At 36.1% G+C, this 21,195-nt stretch overlaps 1 protein-coding gene across 1 annotated transcript; it reads left to right on the top strand.

The window, feature by feature from the left end:
* Window positions 1-4,200: 4,200 nt before the first annotated feature.
* On the top strand, window positions 4,201-19,365 carry LOC127858024 (uncharacterized). The gene is made up of 12 exons (XM_052394869.1): window positions 4,201-4,367; window positions 8,720-8,902; window positions 9,126-9,272; window positions 10,323-10,461; window positions 11,052-11,269; window positions 11,619-11,808; window positions 12,045-12,062; window positions 12,556-12,757; window positions 16,943-17,073; window positions 17,839-17,997; window positions 18,273-18,436; window positions 18,965-19,365. The coding sequence occupies exons 1-12, from the start codon at window positions 4,281-4,283 to the stop codon at window positions 19,124-19,126; spliced, it is 1,800 nt and encodes a 599-aa protein (XP_052250829.1). The 5' UTR covers window positions 4,201-4,280; the 3' UTR covers window positions 19,127-19,365.
* The last annotated feature ends 1,830 nt before the right edge of the window (window positions 19,366-21,195 follow it).

Raw genomic sequence — 21,195 nt, forward strand, 5'->3', positions numbered from 1 at the left:
CGAAAGATAAATAAAATGATGCGCAATTAATCAATTTATCTGATATGATGTTGAGCTTAAGCATGTCCAATGCTCAAATGGCAAAACAACACAATGCTGCGTGATTGCTTTAACAGTTCAATATGTTCTAACTTGCAGAATATTTCTTATTAAAATTGGCCTTATTTTTGTTAATTTTACTAACACACTACTTAGGATATCGGATACCAAGTATCACAAATCCTTAGCAATAAAACTCATAACACACTCTATTATCATTAACAGAACATCACAGATAATGCTTTGACCTGTGTAGATAGAAAAAAAAGTGTCAAAACAAGCGCCAGATCCCGCCAACAATTTATTTAGTTAAATCGCAAAGAAATCTAAACATTATTTTTACTATGATATCAAAATAAATCATCAACAGTTTCAGTGATCATAAAATGGCATGGCAATCATCAAATTCATATAAAAATTTAAAACTTCCAACAATACATTAAAACGTAATCGATTAAAATTCAAATGGCCCAAGAATTAATAATATTTCCACACCTTTTGAACATATTTTTAATAATATAAATACATTATACTATATTTATTATTAATTACCTGGTTTAACTGAATATCTCACTTGTTTATGATCTTGAGTCATCAATTTCATACCCCTCTTGTTCATCTCCTCTCTAATTCCCTTGCCCCCGCCCCCCCCCCCCCATTCTGCACAACCGCATCCCCTTGAACCTAACCAACCAATATCCGCTACCCTCACCTACAACCCCTATTTGCCTGTCCCTCTTCCATCAACCACCAAATCCCCCCTGCGCCCATACCAATTTTCCCCTGTAGCCCATGCCGTCCCCTACCAAAGTCCCTGTCATACTGCAGTCCCCAAAAGCCACCCTACCAAAGTCGCAGTGCCCTACTTTATTTCAAACCAATTGTCCCCTTTCCCACTGCCTTCATCTACCAAAGTCCCTGTCACTCTGCCGTCCCCCAAAGTCACCCTGCCGTCCCCTACCAAGGTCGCAGTGCCCTCCCTTATTTCCAACGATCTCCTATTCCAAATTCTCTGTGCCATTTGCTACCAGGTTTATATTCCCCGTCCCTACCCGCCCAAAATCCCTCTGCCCTCCCCTAGCAATCACTAATGTACATCACCACAGAACCACCATAGTTCATCAAGAGTTTTCCAAAGCTACTGGTAGCTCCAATAAGTTGATTCACCTCGTGCTGAAGCCTCTTCCGGGTCTCGTCTAGCTCATTCAACTAGTGGTCATTAGTCGTAACCAGGGACCCGCAATTACAGCAGAGGAGTGTATTCAACACATTTGTCTTGTTAAATTTGAAATCTTTTTATATTTAGCTTGACTGATGCCATTGCTTTTGCCTTATTTAGAAACTTTAAGTATATGCCATTGTATAACTGATAACTTATAATAGTTATTGGCCTTGAGCCTTATTTCTATTACTTATACCAGAAGAGTAACCAGTATAGCCTTTGCAGCTCGGACCTGACTCAACTCGATAAACAATTATTATTTTATTGGAATATAGCACTTAAAGATGCAGTGCTGTGGAATCTGATTTTCTATTGCAACATTTTTTTTCGCCCAATTGGAAAAAGGACGGGTACGCTTTGTAATTATTTTGTTTAATTCAAAAATGAATATAAAATTCTTAATTATATCACTCAAACCATAAACTTGTTTAGAATTAGCTGCTTAAAGCAATTTTCACCATCATTAATGATATAGGGGGTTTCCAGAACTAATTGAAAGTGCAGGAAAATCTTGTAAACAATAATTGGGAAGTAGTCAATAATAACTGACTTCTTTAAGTTCACACAGTAAACAAATCTTTATATGCATGAATATTATGACACAAAAGGACTCTTTACAATAACAAATAGTTTATAGAAACTGCAGTTCCAAAATATCTAGCACAGGCCTCTTTAATAATGCATAGCTTTGTACAGCTAGTTATAACAGATAACGCGTGTGTCCAGTGCGACACTATCACAGTTGCTGTGTTTGCAAGCCCATGCCTCCTTCTGTTACTTAAAATGTCGGGTTCAAAAATTGCCATTCAGCACTATAACTACTGACAGAGGTTACTGGTGCATGTGCTGGTACTCCTGTACTTCTGTCACTTGTGTTGACATTCAACAAATCTTCTGCCAGCCTTAGAAGAGCAGCCGCTATTTGTTGTTTGCTCATATCTGCAAATGTATATTCAAAATATACAAAAATCGTCACTATTATGTAGGATATAGAGGATATTTGTTGGATTCGATGGAATATCGATTTTATTTCACGAGTGATCATATACAATAATATTTTCACGAGTGGCGCAGCCACGAGTGAAAATATGTATTGTTTATGATCACGAGTGAATTAAAATCGATATTCCATCGATTCCAACAAATTTTCTTTTTATTTTATGCTTTTTTCACCGTTTATATACATTGTAAAAGAGTTTAACTGGATAATGTCGCTGGATTTATGACGTCATTTCGTCGAAAAAATGACGTCATTTCACAGTAAAACAGTGAAAAATATCGTTATTTTTCACTGTTATTTTTCACTGTTTCAAACAGTGAAATACCAGTTTTATTTCACTGATATTTCTCTATAAACTTTTCTCTGAAAAAAGATCATATCTGATTTTGATCATCAAAGTACCATCTTTATGGAAATCTTCATCCCCCCCGCCCCCTTTATCCTATTTCTTGAATTGTATTTTTTGTATGGTGTTTTCCTTATGTATGCTTCCTGGGTTTCACCAGTACTAAGCTAGGGTTCTTCAGTCTTGAAGGACGAAACTACCATAAAAAATCAGCGCCGCATGCGAGGATCGAACCCAGGACCATTGTGTTACAAACCCTAAACCTTAACCTCATCAAAATATATCCCTTGATTTTTTTTATTTTGATTATAAATTTGCACTATTGTGTTGTGTTGCAATATAAATAAGAAAAAGGATATTGACTACGTTTTTACTTGTTCTGGACAAATGTCATATTGCTCAAAGAAGGTAAAACTCTGTAAAGCTATCAAGATAATATACAATGAGCAAACGGAATGCTTCAACCACATAATGTAGTAAACAACTAGCATAATTACTCATTTTTGCTTCAAATATTACAAGGCTTAACAGTATCGTTTTATTGATACTTGAAAAAGGGATTACCAGCTAGTAAATATATAGAAAACTCAACGAACGTGTTTAATGAATTAATGTTTTAATCCCTTAGCACGTTATATTGCCATTTTGTGAAGTGCAGGGTCTGTGTGGATACCAGATATCGATCTATCAATTTAAACATATTCAATAATCCTTTAACAAACGCATGCTGAATTAACTTGGTTGTATCACGAAAAAAAAATAGAAACCTAAGCGACTTTGACTTCTGCATTATTGGTATCATACGATGTCGGTTAAGAAATTGCAACATGTCATCTCAACATTAAGACCCAACTTAAACCAATCTACTCACAGAGTGGTCTAGCGTTCAGTTTAGATAATGTAGATAATGATGCCAAAATTCATAACAAAAAAATGGTTGGAAAAACGGCTCAAGCCAACGGTTGGGGTTGTTTTGTTTTGAGATGGCGATGCTTTCTCATTTAAAAAATGCTACAATTAGCATTGCATATTTGTAACAGCTTGTTTAATTGGCGAATGCTTTTTGGCCTATTAATCGATACTAATTGTCGAACCTTCCTCATATTGATAATCGTGATAAATTTAAGCTACTCAATTAACGTCATTTTTTTCGGGAACACAAAATAAATTATTGTTTAATAAATCCCATGGTATATAATTCCTGAGTCGAAGTTAAATGTAAATGTCAGTCCAGGACATTATTGAACATTATTATACATATTGTGCATATTGCTTATGACTTTATGCCTTTTAAAATTACATGTATCATGGCCACCCTGTAGCAAGGACATGTGGCAAGGCCCAATGAACTCACACAGGGTATCGCACTTCACATTCCTAACATCGAACTACTGGTATGTAAGTATGTGTATAATAAACGTATCAAGAATGTTAACATTTAAAACTACTTTTTTGACATGGCATTCATATAAAGTACAAAATATTCTACTGTTCCATTAGAGTGCGATAATTGCTATAATTGCGATAATCGCGATTTGTTTGCTTGACACAGAGGTTAAACGACGTGGCGTATAAGGATGCAAGACTGGAGCTATATAAGGCTATGACTGATGCTACGCGTGTCATTGAGAAGCTGAATCTCTGCGGACTGCAGGACTTCGTCTCAATTAAAAATGATGACTTGGGTTCGATATGGTATCGCCTTACACGTGGTGCTTATCTTTGTGGAGCTGGGATGGTGCTACATACTTGATAATAAGGTAACTACTAAATATTAAGGTAACTACTAAATATTAAGGTAACTACTAAATATTAAGGTAACTACTAAATATTAAGGTAACTACTAAATATTAAGGTAACTACTAAATATTACATATTTCTTGTCGATTTGTTGTACAGGGCTGGTATTCACAAAGCTTTGTTTAGTCAAACTTGAACATGAGTTGCAATTGATTATCAAATTGTCTGTTTCCTAGTTTCACAAACATGAACATACAAATTAAATCGCTAAAAATAGACAAGATATGTGCACAGGTTGCGACCAATTATAATGTTTTGGTATTTCATCAGGCAGTGCAATGTTTTACACAACGATTCTATGACGCGCGGCATCAGGGCAAGCTTGATAACAACTCATTTCGCATACACGCATTGATGATGCAAGTGTTTGGATTCACGACCATTTAAAGTGATATTATGGGCATCTAGCAGTTTATAGGTGTCTATCGCAACCGTTGTTTATTTTTGGTGTTTTTACTTCATATACACTTATATTTGTTAATGCAGCATCAGCATACTAAAACAATATCCCGGAAAGAGAAAAATATTGCATTTAAATATCAACCGTACTTTCGTTTGACAACTGATCATGCATGTACGATGTGAACCTAAATTTAGTTTTAGTGCAGATTCGTTCATACGACACAATTTTGTTTTACGGATCATTTAGGCTTAGAGGACTGAATGAGTCACGTAAGAATATCGAATATAACATATATTTTTATAAACAACTGGTAGCAAGATGAGTTGCAGATAATTGGTCAGTAACCACATTTTAACTAACTCTTTTGACCTGTTAATTCTTTTCAGCTCAAGTCAACAGTGAAAAATGCCTATAATATCACTTTAAGCCATTTTCCTGATTAATGTTCGTGTAATGATGCATTGAAGAGTAATATATTGTATTGTTTGTTTGTTTATTTTTTTAACTTTTTAACATTAAGTGCTATTCAGATTAAAGCAATTTAATTGCGACAATTCGCAGGAATCGGTGTTCCGCCTTTAGTAGATTACATTTAAAATGTTTAAAGTCGGACCGCGATGATCTTTATAAAATATCTTGTTAATGATGGTGAACTTGATATTCTAGTTAGCATTTGAATGCTCAACACAGCCTTAAGGGGTTTTATGACTCGCAATTTTAGCCTGAAAGCAATTTTAATTTCAATGTTGGCAAATCAAACACACGTTTCAAGCGGTACCCTTTGTATAAGACGTCGTTTTCAACACAACATTTGTATATTATATCTTCATATTTTACTGTCCTGTAACAATTAAACTTTGCTGATTATTGCACAGGCTTTATCTTAGCGTATTATTACAAAGATTCATACCGTGGTTATCAATGCTATCGGCATATTTAATTTTGAAGTGTTGACATTGGTTGTGTGTAGGGATATCTCGATTATCATATTTCTTTCATGTAGTTACATAAATTAAACGCATGTTACATTGTGTTCGATTTGTATTTTTTTACAACATTAACCTAACTTAGTTGTTATTGGAATTATTGCATAAAAAATGCACATTTAATAATATTTGTTTCAGTTTGCGTTATGATTTTGGTTCTATACATTGACATTCAAATTCTCTAGTGTGTGTACTTGGTGCACACTTAAGTTTCTCAAAGTACATACTTGAACCGTTTGTTAATTTGCTATTCTTGCTACGGTTAGTCTCGACATGCTTTGCGTCAGAGAAAAGCAACCTATGTAGATTTCTTTTTAATTGGTTCCTCATCATACGTTCTAAGCAGGGACTAAGGCTCAAACTGTCATCTTTCCATCGGCATGTTGTCCTGTTTAAAATAATATTATTTATTATCTAACCATTTAATTTTCGCATATATTGAATTGTATAAATATATGTTATTTCGCGCACGAGTGAGTTACGACTCGAGATACTGCGATGCGATATTTCGAAATTAATTTTGAAATTTAATATTTCAAGATATATAATTGATGATATGCGAAGAACAAAAACATCAAACTTATTTGGTTAAACTTTTTTTATTACATATTATGAATATATATTATTAAATAAAAAACACAAAATATAATGTGAGACCTTAAACGTATGCGAACTACCATAAAATATCCGGTCTGTTGTTTAAAGAAAAACATATTTTATAAACAGAAACACAAGCTGAATGGTTGAATGTAGCTCCTTGAAAAGGACATTGTTGAATTAACTCATCAATCTTATGTAACGTTAAGTAGAATCAAATTCTAGAAAGGGGTTGTCTTTTTGAATCGGAGACCCAATTTTGGATGATTGTGAGTGAGTGTTCTGATGCGAAGGAATACAAGAACTAGCTAGTTTACGGGTAGGCGCACGGGTTGTCATCGCACAATCACCGTATATAGACAGCTTGGGTTCCACTAAAGACAATTAACTGACTGTTTAAGTCATACGCTAACAAATGAACACAGACAAAAGACCAAATAAAGAATCTTTAATACATGTTTTTATTCTTCGACTACTTGTGTGAATGTTGCGTACCTTATTTAACTGGGTGCCTTGGTTAAATCGGCATTCATATCTTACATTATTATATTATTTTTTTAAATACGGCAACTTGCAAGTTGTATATAATATTTTATTCGAATTGTGTTTCTGGTAACGATTGGTTATCAACAACGTTACAAGTGGTTTTATCAATTTTAGTATATTAGTAAACATATATGCGTAACACGCATGCGATGGTAATCGTTGTATATGTTTGATCGTTCCCTTTTCCAATGAAACATCTAAAAAAAACGTCCATTCATTTTTATATTTTACCCGTTTAAAATATGCCTCACCAATCATTACATGTTTTTTGCCCACCCTTTTTATTTCCGACCCTTTTATGTTCCTACTTACATTATTGATACCCGCCATTTTAATCCTCACCCTTATGATACCACTAAACTGTTCTATTGGTCAATGTTTTTGTCGATAATAAACATCCAAAGAGTATTTGGCTACTGAAGATTGTAAAGAGCAACGTATAGTTTTACTTCATTCTACTTCATATAAGCATCGACGAAGAAAAAACCCGCATGTAATGCTCTTTGGAAGATTGAAAATAAGCACTAAATTGGAAACAGCATCATTGCAAAAAGACGACATGTAGATTACAAGTAATTTAAGTGAATTTTAACATAATCGTTATTTTGACATGGTAAAATGCCCAAAACTAGACCCATTCTTAAAACAGCAAAATCGTACCTGTCCTTGAACTGCAATTTACTAAACGAAATTGAGTATTTTAACGATTTGCGTAAAAGTAAAGAATGGGAACTTTTGTTACCTCTGTACACGTGGTTGTTCTAAGGGACTTCAACCGATTCTTTAGCAACACAAATAGTGTTTATATATTGAGATTTTGCTATTGATTGTACAATGTATACAATGTGTTCAATGTGCATATATTGCTTGTAAACGCTGTACGGTGTGGAGTGGGATGCCCTAGACCCACGCACACTTATTGACGAGGAAAATAAAACACAATGGACGGAAAAAACAAGACCGAAAAAATACATGAACACAATTATAACCAATCATAAAGATGACGAACACAATTATCATTCCATATAGACCCCCGCACTCGAGTGCGGCGTCAAATAATAACGTATAATACGAGGAAAATGAGCGACCCATACTAGATTATGATTTGTTAATTTTTACTAATCGCAACTTTTATATGCAAATAAAGTATATTACATGTGACCTTCGCGGGATACCTTCCAAATAATTTGCCATTGTTGCCAGACCACTGAAATATTAGATTAATATATATTCATTATGCTTATCTACATTCGCATCTGCGGTGCAATTAATTACCGAGTTGATCGTTTGTTAAAGGGTATTTTGAAGGATGTTAATATGGTCTACTTACGGATTTGAGGGGACCGCCGTTGATAAGCAAGCAACTAATGGTTGTTTATTGCTCCACGTTTATTTATATTGTACTTGTATATATAGACATTATGACATGTTCGTTATTTTCATGCGCATATTATATATATCAACGTTGTCAATTTTGTATTCAGAAGAGGTCTAGCAACCTGTAACTAAATCTTGATGGACTGATGCTTTTTCCGCATCAAACACACGACCAATATATGTGTGTTTCTTATCTATCAATGAACACTGCTATTTGTTCTTGGTCTATGTGTAATGGTCAGGTTTGAAGGACATTTAAGTACGGGTCACGTCGGAATGATAAACATTATTCTCATAGACATTTGAGAATACTAGACATGTATACACTTACAAAAACGAAACGCTTGTCGTTCAGTGCAATTATGTATGCTCAATTCATTCTACTACATGTTATTCGTCGCAGGTCGTTGATGGGGTAAAACGACAAAGACGGGAAGATGCCTCAAATTCGGAAGTGACGTGCAGCGAGCACCTGGAAAGCAAAAGGGACTCCATTAATATTCAGATGGGCTTCACCATCACCGACGAAAAAAGTGACGAAACGGAGCCACAAAGAATCTCCTTTGGGGCACAGTCTTACTTTCAAGTGGGTTGCTGCATTATATATTTAAACTATTATAAGCTTTCTATAGTAGCGAACCGATGGTATTACATAGCACATAAGCAATACTATGAATCGTGCAACCTAACGTCACTCTGGTCGATCGCACCTGACGATTTCTTTCTGATACCAGATGTCTACAAAAAGGGTAGTTAAGTTAATCTACTTCTTTAGATAGACATTGGTGTTCTGATCCTCTATATTTTAGGTAGAATTGAAAGAGACTGCGTTGATATCCGGCATTGTTACCCACGACAGTTCGCATTTTGAGTTCCGGGTTACGCTCTTCCGGGTGGCGTACAGCACCGACTGCATCACATTCGCCAATGTCACTGACAGACACGGCGAAGATCAGGTGACACTTATTTTTAAATTGAAAATAATTCTTTAAAAAAAACAGGACAATTAACGTAACTTTGTAAAGTGCGCATTTAAATGTAAGGTAAAATTGAATGCTTTGTTATGTCAGGCCATACACAGTTGATCAAATGTTTAACGTCTATGTGTAACCTACTAATTAAACATGAAAAAAACAGTAAATAATTTAAAAAAACATTTTTGTATGACAGCGGGACAGATTTAACTATAAAACTATAATTGTCTATAATCATAATATTACTATACTTTAATTAGACATATTGGTAATATGACTAGTGCCCTTAAAGTTTTTGTTTGTTCGATATATAACTATAAAAGATAACACAAAATTCAGAATGTAAGGACTTATAAAGTTTTAGGCACTTGAATAAACGCCATTCTCATACACATGTGTGCAGTGTTCTTAAACTGGTTATTAAAAATGAATGCACTGAATAACTGCTTTACTGTAAGAGATTAAAAAATAAAAATGCCGGGGAAACATTTTTAATGACTTTTTTGTCTAATTAGCCACCATATAATCACATCCATTACGGAGACTTTTTGTTCGAAACGCATTTGTTTTAATTGCATATGATAATTTTGAAGCATTTTGTATGCACTGTATAACTTGAGTTTTAACATTGTCAAAATGTTGTATGCTTTTTCTGGTATCCGAAAACCTACTTGCTCGCGAACAGAACTGAATAGAGAATCGAACGTGTATTGCATAACAAACGTAATTGCAACATTTTCGCTGATCTTGCATTGTCATACTGTATTATGTTTTCGTTTTCTTCTATACTAATTGAACACGATTAGTATTATTTATTGCTGTTGTATGAGTCATAAATCTAATTACATAGTTCCGACATAAGTGTATTGAAAACACGACATAAATATGCCATCTACATAATTATGCTCAAAGAAGGCTGACATCATAATATGGCGTTGAGGGGCGAGATTTTATATCTTCTACACACGTCTATCTGAAATCAAATAAATTAATACATAGTCATAAATCTTACGTTCATCCATGTATCCACAGGAATATTACGGAAATAAGGACTCTAATACTTCAACGACAGTGATGTTCGATCGCGTGTTCAACGCTAGATGCGTGCGCATCGTGCCGACAAAACGTATCGGAGAAAACACTGCCATGACATTTGAACTACTCGGCTGCTGTAAGTACATCGGTGCCACAAACATGATGTGCTGATCTTTAAACAAGAATATTTTGCAATTAACGAAATTTGGAGGCTTTTTGGCAAGAGTGAACTCACAATAAAAATATACAACAGTAATTTGGTGTTCTGTAATAATTTATAATTATCATTTTATTACTCTCGTGACATTCATATTTTTACAGTAATTACGGGTAACAGTAATATATGAGATGAATGATAAATCAGGAATATAGCATGCACTTGTTAAATTAGGTGCAACACATGTGCTGCAGTTGTGTAAAACTCTGACACAAAACTCTGCTATAATGTATTCGCATGTATGAAGTAGAAAATTAAAAACAACACAACAATTTGACCACTTGGTAAGTGAATACTTATCTACCGGAACAACTATTACCAACGATGACTTATTAGCCATCTTATCTCAGTCATTAAAAATATTCCAGGGTTTTTGTTTGTGATACACGCCTTAAACGGAACCAATGCTATTTGATATCAGCCAGTATGTCGATAACAAAGCGTTATATGTTCATATCATTTCCACGTACAAGAGCATTCACTTTTATAATATATCATGGTGGTGGCAGCTCCTGACCATTGCAAGGGCTCCATCACGCCAAGTTCTACAGAGTGTCCCAGCTCCGAGATCCGGAAGTTCGTGTTTGACAAGGAGAAGGTCATCACGTCGATGCGAATCACCCTGACCGCTCCAGCAACCGAACAGACGCCCGCGTTTAAGGTGGCCTATGCCAGGGCTTGCAACTACGAAATGGTACAGTTCGTAAAGGAGAACGACCTGCCGAAGGTAGACGATATGCCACATGGTGTACTGAAGAGCACTGAACGTCCCATTTAATGGCACACAGTGTTTATAAATATCAGAAAGTAATTATTAACATGAACATATTAGTTTCAGGTATATACTGGCGCTTAGAGACCAGGGGATGAATAATAAGCTTGGATAAATTTCATGGGGTGTGGTTGGGAGAAAAGAGCTTTCCGGGGTCACGCTAAACTATTAATTGATCACCCTAAGATCTAAAAAAACGGCGTCGTAGATAGTGATGCGTAATAAAGAAGGACACTAAAACGTTGACTTAGTAGAACATATGCAGGTGGTATTATACTAAATACGATATTATGTTTTATGTCAGGACTTTGAGATTCCGTACGGTGAAAGCTCGCTAGTGTTAGAGGGACCAGGTTTCCCTATCCGCTCCCAGTGTATTGCCGTGCTCAGTCGCTGGGAGACCGGACACGACGATGAGGGCGGCACTCCGAAAGCGGGGAATCCATTGGTAGCCATGGAAACAGAAGGGTATCAAGTGACATTCGAAGGCTGTAGTACGTGTTACTTATTATTTACAGCATGTTTTGAAAGTGTGATTAAAATATATGCATGGCGTGTAAGTTGATAAAAGGCGATAAATGAGGAAATTATTATTTAATTAATCTCATGCTTTTAGTTATTTTCAGTTTCAATAAATAAGTCGATACTAGCTAGCAAATAAGGACGTACGTATCTGTTTAACACATATCAAATTGACTGATGCTTTGATCCGTTATATGTTTGATTTCAGATGCTTTGGCGACGCACGGTAAGTAACTGTATTTTTAAACTACGAAATATTTGATTAATTTGATATTGTTTTCTAAATGCCTATTGATTAGGTTAAAAAGATAACATGTTTTCGTTTTTGTTAACAATTAAACCCGTTTAAAGCCGTGTTGCATTCTTGTGTCGCGTCATACGAAAATAGGTCTTTTGCCAGCGTAGCTTAAGACCAGCCTACATATTTTTGCTGGGGAAAATCCTATCTGCTTATTAGACCGCGAACCTCGTGTAATTTTATAGCGGACGGGGTAATTTCTGACCAGCCTGTATAAATGCACAGGCTGGTTTGCAACTGCATTTGTCGCATATGGAATAAGACCAATTTTCGCCTGACTAATTTGGATATTTTGCTATTCGTAACAAAATAAAATTTTCACCGGGATTTTTATCAGAAGTTACTTTGTTGAAATAAAATGATGCATATATGGAGAGCAATCCATTGATGTATTTTTAATGTACATGTAAATCTTTGTAAGAACCCGTCGGTTCGTGTGGCAATACCTACATAGAGGAAAACGACGCTAAGAAGCGCGTTGTAGGCGGCTCGGCGTTACTTCAGGGTGAGTGGCCGTGGTTGGCATCAATACACTATGCGTATGGGGAGAACATCACGGGTCATACGTGTGGAGCGACACTTATTCACCCACAGTGGCTACTCACCGCCGCGCACTGCTTCGTGTGAGTTCAATTGAGTTAAATTTCATTATTCATCTGTTAGAGTAAATTTATTACATGGTTTACCACGTTGAAAGACGTGTGAGTGCAGCCCATTTTTATCTGGCTTTAAAAACTAGGTTTTATACGGATTTCCCGGACACTATTTATTTTAAATTTTATTTACACTATTATTGAATATCTGTCCATAAATTATTAACATGTGCGCAACAAATTCCAATCTCAAAGGCGAATACCACACATATAAGTCAAAGACAAAATGTGGCCTTTATTCAGATTGTCAGGAGTCTAATTTCATCATTTATATGGCCATTGTAAAATGTCGTGATGATCATCGTCTGAATAATAATAAATCTTGTTCAGACTTTAACTTCATTACGTAGAAGTTTAGAAATCATTTGCCACATTTCACCACCATTTTAAGATCGCGTGTTGTACACAAAACGTGAACGTCTAGCCCAAAGTTCACGTGCACATTCCAAGGCAAATATCCATGTATACATCTCAATTAACTCATGAATTATTGCATTTAGTTTTATCGAAATACCATATGCCAGTCTCCAAAACAAGGATAGTGTAGGGTTGTTTATTATGCCGTGTGGTTTAAAGATTTTGTTTTTTCTTGTGCTAAATTCGCCATAGGTTTAAGTGAAACAAGAAAATAAAACAAGACTACATATTGTACGCGCGATGTAACAACATATGTCTCTGAATTATTACTTAAGTTTAACCCATTTATGCCTAGTGGACTCGCCATCCTTCTAAATTGGATCAATTTATTTCCAAAATAAGGGATGCCTAGTATATTTATTTATATATTTAGAATATTTCTTACATAAATTCCTTTAAGCAAACAGCGCAGACCCAGATGAGGCGCCGCATCATGCGGCGTCTTATCTGGGTCTATGCTGTTTGCCAATTCCTTTTTTCTAGACGCTAGGCATAAATGGGTTAATAATAATTAAATGTATATACTTTAGTCGGGTCAACATACACTTTGACCTCCAAATCTTTGCTACAAAAGGTATTTTAACTGATCATGGATAGGGAGAAAGTACTGTATAATATATTAAAAGTTAACCGATTAATCGGACCTCCGTTAAGTGTTTTATTTTCAAAACGGCATCCAAGATGGCCGCCAAAACCTATGAATGATCGAAAGTATGTAACTACTCACTGAAATGTAAGGATGTTGGTGTCTATATCTAAGTTTCAGGGGGCAAAGAACACATTAAGATCATCAGACGTAGTGTAAATTTATCAAATTACACAGACATTCAACATGTCACCTAAAATGACCACCGACTGAATACCAAGAACAACAAGTCCATAACATTTGACTGAAACGTCATGATTAATATGACAAACGCCACAGTTTGGGCGACAAAAACACTTTGATTGAATTGATGATATCACAAATCATGACATCAAATTTATGACATTCAGCTGTCCTCTATCACATGATATACACTCACATTTGTCCATAGCATTTTTCTATGAGCGTTGAATTATCGGTGCCGTCGTCCACCTCCTCAGTCCTGGCCTCTTGTGACTTGTTTGTATAATTACAGTTTTCAGTATGGCTAGTGCCACATACAGCAGCACAATTGTGTTCATAGCGTCTGCAGCTTCATCGAGATGATTTACATCCTACAGAACAGTTGCAACACTGGATGATTTTCAACTAACTGGTCGGTGTCCTGTTTAAATACACATTTTGTCGGTTTCATATTATCGGCCACTCCATCCTTATTCGTAGATAGTATACGCGTTGGCTATAAAATACCGTTGCATGCGATGATTGAGGAAAACGCTCTGGAATGACGAATGTTTCAGCAACTTTCTTTGTGAAAATGTTATGCTCAGCTATTCCAATGAATAATTAGGCTTGCCAGCAAACAGATCCGCCATCAACCAGTTGCCAAGCTTTGATATTTCCTTGTAAGACTTGTTTGGAAGGATGTCTGAACAAGCACATGACTATGTGATAGGGACAGATTTTTATTAATATCCGAAAAATCACTGATATTCGATCACAGTCAGAGTAGGCAAGAACAAAAGCTTGCACACTTCGTTTTCCTACACTTCTTTCACAGACCGGGACTTAACTACAAGACCACACAATGACGCTGATGCGCGTATTAAAAGAGATGCTTCTGATCTCGAAAAAATGCTGACAAAGATTGTAACCTGCTCACCCTACACAGTTGTTCACAATCTGAGAAACATTGTCAATGGGACAGTGTTTGGCCAGATGTTAATGTTCAGATGTAAGACGGTTGGTAACACGATCATAAGATATATCAAAAGAAAATCGGCCTTTGCTAATAAATTCAAGAGAAATTATAAAGCTAAAACTCTTGGAAATAGATCCACTGGTACGACTGTTTCTGACCATGCTATTGATCCTGCCCTTTTGTTCCAACATTTCCTGGTAGTGTCAAAGTATGGAGATCTTTCCCTTGAAAATATACCGTCGTATGAACTCATCCCCCATCCTCCTTCCATCTTTGAAGCAAAGAACATACTAAATAAAGCGGACAAGCATTAGTTCGCTCAGGTTATTAGAGATCATGTTTTAGACGCATTCAAATGAGGCTATGATGAACAGTAACATAGTGTTACGTGCTTGATTGTGGCTCTTTGCGCATAGTTTATCATAAAAAAACGGGCGCAGATTTCACTATTAGGCAACACGGTCAAATGACAGTATTGTACGCAAACGGACCTACTATCAATGCAAGCACACACCAGATATAAGGAAAAAAACGTGAACAATATTGAGAGTTTCGCCAAAGAAATATAATGCTCTTTTTGTCTCGTGACAAATGACCGGCAGACATGATTGCTCTGATCAGCAAAGCTAAACTACAAAGAAATGTTATGTCCTTCTGGCACCAGGGAAAGAAGACATTGTTATCGTTTAAGCAACCGTGGAACGATCCCGTCATAGTACCACCACGTTTGTGGGCGAGGGTACACATTTGTTCATATTTCCCCTGCATTACTCCGAAAGTGACAATAGACCCATCTTCCTCTGCTCTGTGATATAAGGTCCCAATGTTTTGCATTTTCTTGGTCATCCCCCTGCCACGAGTCTATCTGTGTTTTTTAGAGACCTCATCAATGTTTGCTTAATTCCAAGATCACTGCTTAGCCCACCCAAGCACGGATTGCTTCAACAAACAATTTGCAAACCATCAACAAACGTTTGATAAACATATGGGTGCATTTCCTCCACTTTTCTCCTTTACTACATGGCAAAGACGGATAGACAATCGGGCACTGCCCGCAACTTCAATAGCCAACATCAAGTACGATTCGTCTCGATCAACATCCTTGCCATGCTAACCAATTGTGTCTGGGTTGTTTTTTCAATGCATACAAATGTTGTAGTTATCATCAAAGGAGGTAACTTTATAAAGCACATGCTCAATCTCTTACAAGAAACGTATGCTAGGACACAAATAGAGCAATGTAGTAAGAATCTAACAATACTTTAATAAAATGTGCTGTCTGGAAAAGTGAGTTTGTTACAGTGCAACATCTGGTTTTAGAGTGTTAAAGGTTTTCTCAACGAGGTTTATAAGTCTCTTCAGTCGACTAAAACCAGGTCATAGTGTTAGAACCATGTTAAGTCAAATCACAATCAACCGTTTGTCGCAGAGCAGTTCTGTTGAATTAGATATTTGTCTTACCTTACAATGACTGACTTACTTAATCAGCATCACGTTTGAATCATTTGTTATGCACTTGCGGTATTTCAATTAGCGGCCATTAGGACGCCATGTAGAATTTCTTTGTACTTTTTAATTATCTTAATGTGTTATTCGACCCCCACAACCTTGGTATAGACACCAGAATCATCAAATCTGAGTGAATATTCACCAAGGTAATTCCATTAGGTTTTGGCGGCGAATTGTGACGCCGTCTATAAAAAACTTCCTGGAGGTCCGATTTTGGTAACTATTGTACAGGATCTCCAAACCTACCGGGATCAGAAAAAAACATTTTGTTTTAATACCTTTTGTTGCATTAATTTGTGAGGTTGACATATTTTTTCGAATATTAACCTGAATACTTGTACAGTATTACTTTTCGCATAGTAACTGCACTCGAATTTAGCACAACAATAATGCCACCATTTTAAATGTTTATATGTTATTGAAATAACGATCATATCCGCAGTTTTAGTTGGATTGACTTGTCGGACACAAGCATCTGGCGCATTGTGCTCGGGGAGCACGTTCAGTATCGAGAGGAAGGCACTGAGCAGAAGCACACCTTGGACAAGGTTGTCCCACACCCCAAGTACTTGCGTGAGTTGCTGCTCCTTAATTATACTCTTTCTTTACTATTATTTGATCTAAGATCTTTTAAGTGATCGCTTGCATACGCATGTTAATAATTCCAATTTATCAAACGCATCACACCTAAACTCAATTGTATCTCTTAAGTGCACCTGCAAATGTCAGTTAAACTGTATCATACTCGATAAGTTGTCGCATGATTGAATGTGTTTCAATCCCATTTCATTCAACGCCCACTCCAATTACTCACACGAATTCAAGTGTCCACAACGATGTTTTAACACGCCCGTCAGCGTCATCGGCATTATAACATACGGTTATCAGTTACCAGGCCAATTTATCACAGTTGACATAGACACGTGTGCGATACTCAAGCGAAGACAATTTCTAGCGTGCATTACATTTTATTTGACATACATTCGTGTTAATTGAGTTTTACATTAATTGAGAATTACACAAATGTCTTACATTCTTGTCAGTTTCAATTTCAATTTATCAAATGGCCAATAGTATCCAGATCAGTGTACCACACAACTCCAATGTATCATTCACTTGTCAGTGTCCACACCAATGCTTTACACTCCTGTTTGTGTCGACCAAATATATCACCACTCGCTTCGTAGTGTCCACGCCTATCTAACAAACGTAAGTCAGTATTAATTCCATTAGTTTCCACAAGGTTGTCAATGCAAACGCCGTTGTTTCACACGCTAATATGTGGATATATCAATGGCATTCTTTGTGTCTTAAAAATACGGCGTCTTTCTATTATAGTGTCGTCGGACGATCACATGGACTATGATATCGCTCTACTAAAGTTGAGCAGGCCAGCTGACTTGTCCGAGTACGTGAACACCATCTGTATCGAGCCTGACTACACCGCGCCCGATCACAGCCACTGCGTCACAGCGGGTTGGGGAGACTTGGAGCATGGTAGACTCTTATTTCTAATGACTAAATAACAGTTATTTAAAATAGAACAACCCATTTTAAGTTTAGCTATACTTTATTATTTCCCGACAGAAAAAAAGTCCTTATATTTGTATTCAGTAATGAGTCCATGTTGCAAACCAAACATTAGTAAACTGTCCATCTTTATTTGCCAAGATACTTTTCGTACCCATTAGAAAGACAAGAGCGCCGGAAAAGAATTTATACTGTTATTTTGTCTCTACCAATACTACACCCGGAGCGGCGATGTTTTTCAGGGGCGGGTATGGGCGTGGAAATGCCGCACCATGCAAGTGTTCAGATCGTGCCGAATTCCGTCTGCGCCGACAGCTACAGTCTACTGTATGAATACAGCTATCAGAATTTCACCATCGCGGACTCTCTTATGTGCGCCGCCGCTGAGGGCAAGGACTCCTGTCAGGTAGTATTGAATACCCCGCATATGAAGTGACGTATTCATCAGCTAATTAGCTTAGTATCATATCGTAATTCGTGTACTTGTTTACCGTGTCTAAAATGAATTATTTTGATATTGCCAATCTAAGATGACATTCATTGATTCTGTTTTAAGAATTTCATGTCTTAATTTTTGGTCGTATTACCAGCACGTCAAAATAAACAAAGGAATTATCACCATTTATGAAATTGTATTAATATTCAACAAAACTCGGTTTTGTTCACAAAATAAGTTGTTTTCGTATAATAGAGTTTGCTAGATAGCAGATCTGTTCACGTTGTTGGCTTTGATCATAATGTATTTTAATAGTCCAAGAAATTGACTGTCATCGCAAAAAAAAACATGAGCTAGTTTTATATTCTATGTTATTAACTATCAATTCGTGTCAGATTCTACGAAATAAAATGTTTTTGCTTATACTTCTATATATTAAATAAGTACGTCAAATGAAGAACTGTATGTCAGTACATGGCGACTCTCGTTCTTTTCTAGGGCGACTCGGGCGGTCCACTGGCGTGCTTCAATAACGGTCACTGGACACAGGTGGGCGTGGTATCAACAGGCTATGGATGCGCCCACCCACAGTATCCTGGGATCTACACGCGCGTTAACCACTTCTACGACTGGATAGATGATGTCATGCACTCAAACTGAGCAACCAAAACTGCATAAATCTCTGCAACCGGGACCTGCAATGGTTACTGCACAACTACTGGTGCTTTTGGAAGATACCGTTCGAAATGTTGACAGTTACAACTACAGTTTTTATATCTTGCTAATACAGTATATATATAAATATGTATATTGGCGTTGATTTTTTTTACTTTAGACATCATTAGAATATAAAATGTAACCGTTTCATCTCTTTTTATCAATAAATTTACACGACTCAACTTAAGGCTATAGTTATATGTGTTGTCCACAATTGTTCAAAAAACGGGATTCTGATGCCCTCTTTCACTCTGAACAGTAAGGTCTTTGTCCATTATTAAGATATTACGCAACATTTCAAATCCCACATATATTTGAAATTGTAATGATTTCTCGTTACTTAAAGCTATTGCCGATTTCTAAACAATTCTTAAGCCTGATTTTAATGTGAGGCTTTGGTCACATATTTCATCGACTCAAATTACTTTGAAAAAAATCATTGTGTTGAACGAATATTTTTTGTACCATTAAATGTATGGGCACGTTATTGTAATGCGAAAAATGCACGCTAAAGCTAAGCCTGTCAACACAAACTTAAGATATTTCTAAAAAGTTCGTGTCAGATACCTACGAGTAAGACTGCAGCGTTTGTATAAGAAAAAATCACAAACACACATTTGGATATCATACAGGTTTATATGAAAATTGAAAAAAAATACTTTGAAACTCTTAACTAAGTAAACCTACTCTCCGGATTATACAAAACTACCATGCTTATTTAAAATGTGTTTGCAAATTGTTGGAACTTTGAAACTCTTAACTAAGTAAACCTACTCTCCGGATTATACAAAACTACCATGCTTATTTAAAAGGTGTTTGCAAATTGTTGGAACTTTATAACAAATAATCAGTACATGCTTTGATTGTAAGAAAACGTACTTTTTGGAATATGTGTCCATAATGATAACTAAATAGCAAGTTTTCAGTAAATATCCGAGTCTCACTCTGCGAACACCGGACTTTATACATGTATGAATTCATATTTATACAAGTTTTGTATCAGATAAGCTGTTTGTTTAAAAGAAGTCTCTTCTTGAAGAAAATCACGGGTTGGCGAAAGGTGTGGTCGCTGGATATCCTGTGCAGACTACAAATGCTAATCTGGGACAACATAACGCTACGCACATGCAATGAGCCCGGTATTCCCAGAGCGCGGCTAAATTGACATATTAGCCTGGACGATCGCTCACTTAGTCGCGTGGCTTAGCGGTTAGAAAACCTTGAGCTAACACAAAAGTGGCACGCGATATTCCGGATGCTTTATGGACTTGTTACCTAAAGCACTGGTTAAAGGGGTTTGTGTCATATATTTATTATTCTAATGCAAAATATATTTGTTTATAAAGAACATTAACTATCTATTACGGGTATTTTGGTACTCAAAACACGCTCTCAAACCCGTGCGCGCTAACCGAAATCTAACCTGTCACTAAGTGTAATTGTGGTATTAGTAATATATTAACACCTCTACGCTGGTATTTACCCATGTTATTTACGAAAATACTAACACAAATTATATTCCACACGTATTTGACATGAAATATCGCTTTATAGCTGGGATTTCGATTGATTTGTGTATGCTTTTTGATGCCGAGCGGGTACCGAAATCCCACATGTTATTACGTATAATCCCACATGTTATTACGTATAAGTAATATTAATAATATTACAGATTGCTAATGGGACATTTATCAATCATTTTACTTGAAAGTGCAGAAAAACAAAATTGTGGCATTGATCGTTTTTATTAAACTGGTAACCTAAAATAGTTTTCACTCATTTCTGTCATAAAAAGCGATTTATAACGTTGAATTTGTTATGTTACGCAAACACCAATATTCCCTATTGGTTAATATATACACGTGGTATAATTCATAATTAAAGTGATATTATGGGCATCTAACAGTTTATAGGTGTCTATCGCAACCGTTGTTTATTGTTGGTGTTTTCACTTCATATACACTTATATTTCTTAATGCAGCATCAACATACTAAAACAATATCCCGGAAAA

The sequence above is a fragment of the Dreissena polymorpha genome, chromosome 1 (genome assembly GCF_020536995.1).
Source record: "Dreissena polymorpha isolate Duluth1 chromosome 1, UMN_Dpol_1.0, whole genome shotgun sequence".
Lineage (NCBI taxonomy): Eukaryota > Metazoa > Mollusca > Bivalvia > Myida > Dreissenidae > Dreissena > Dreissena polymorpha.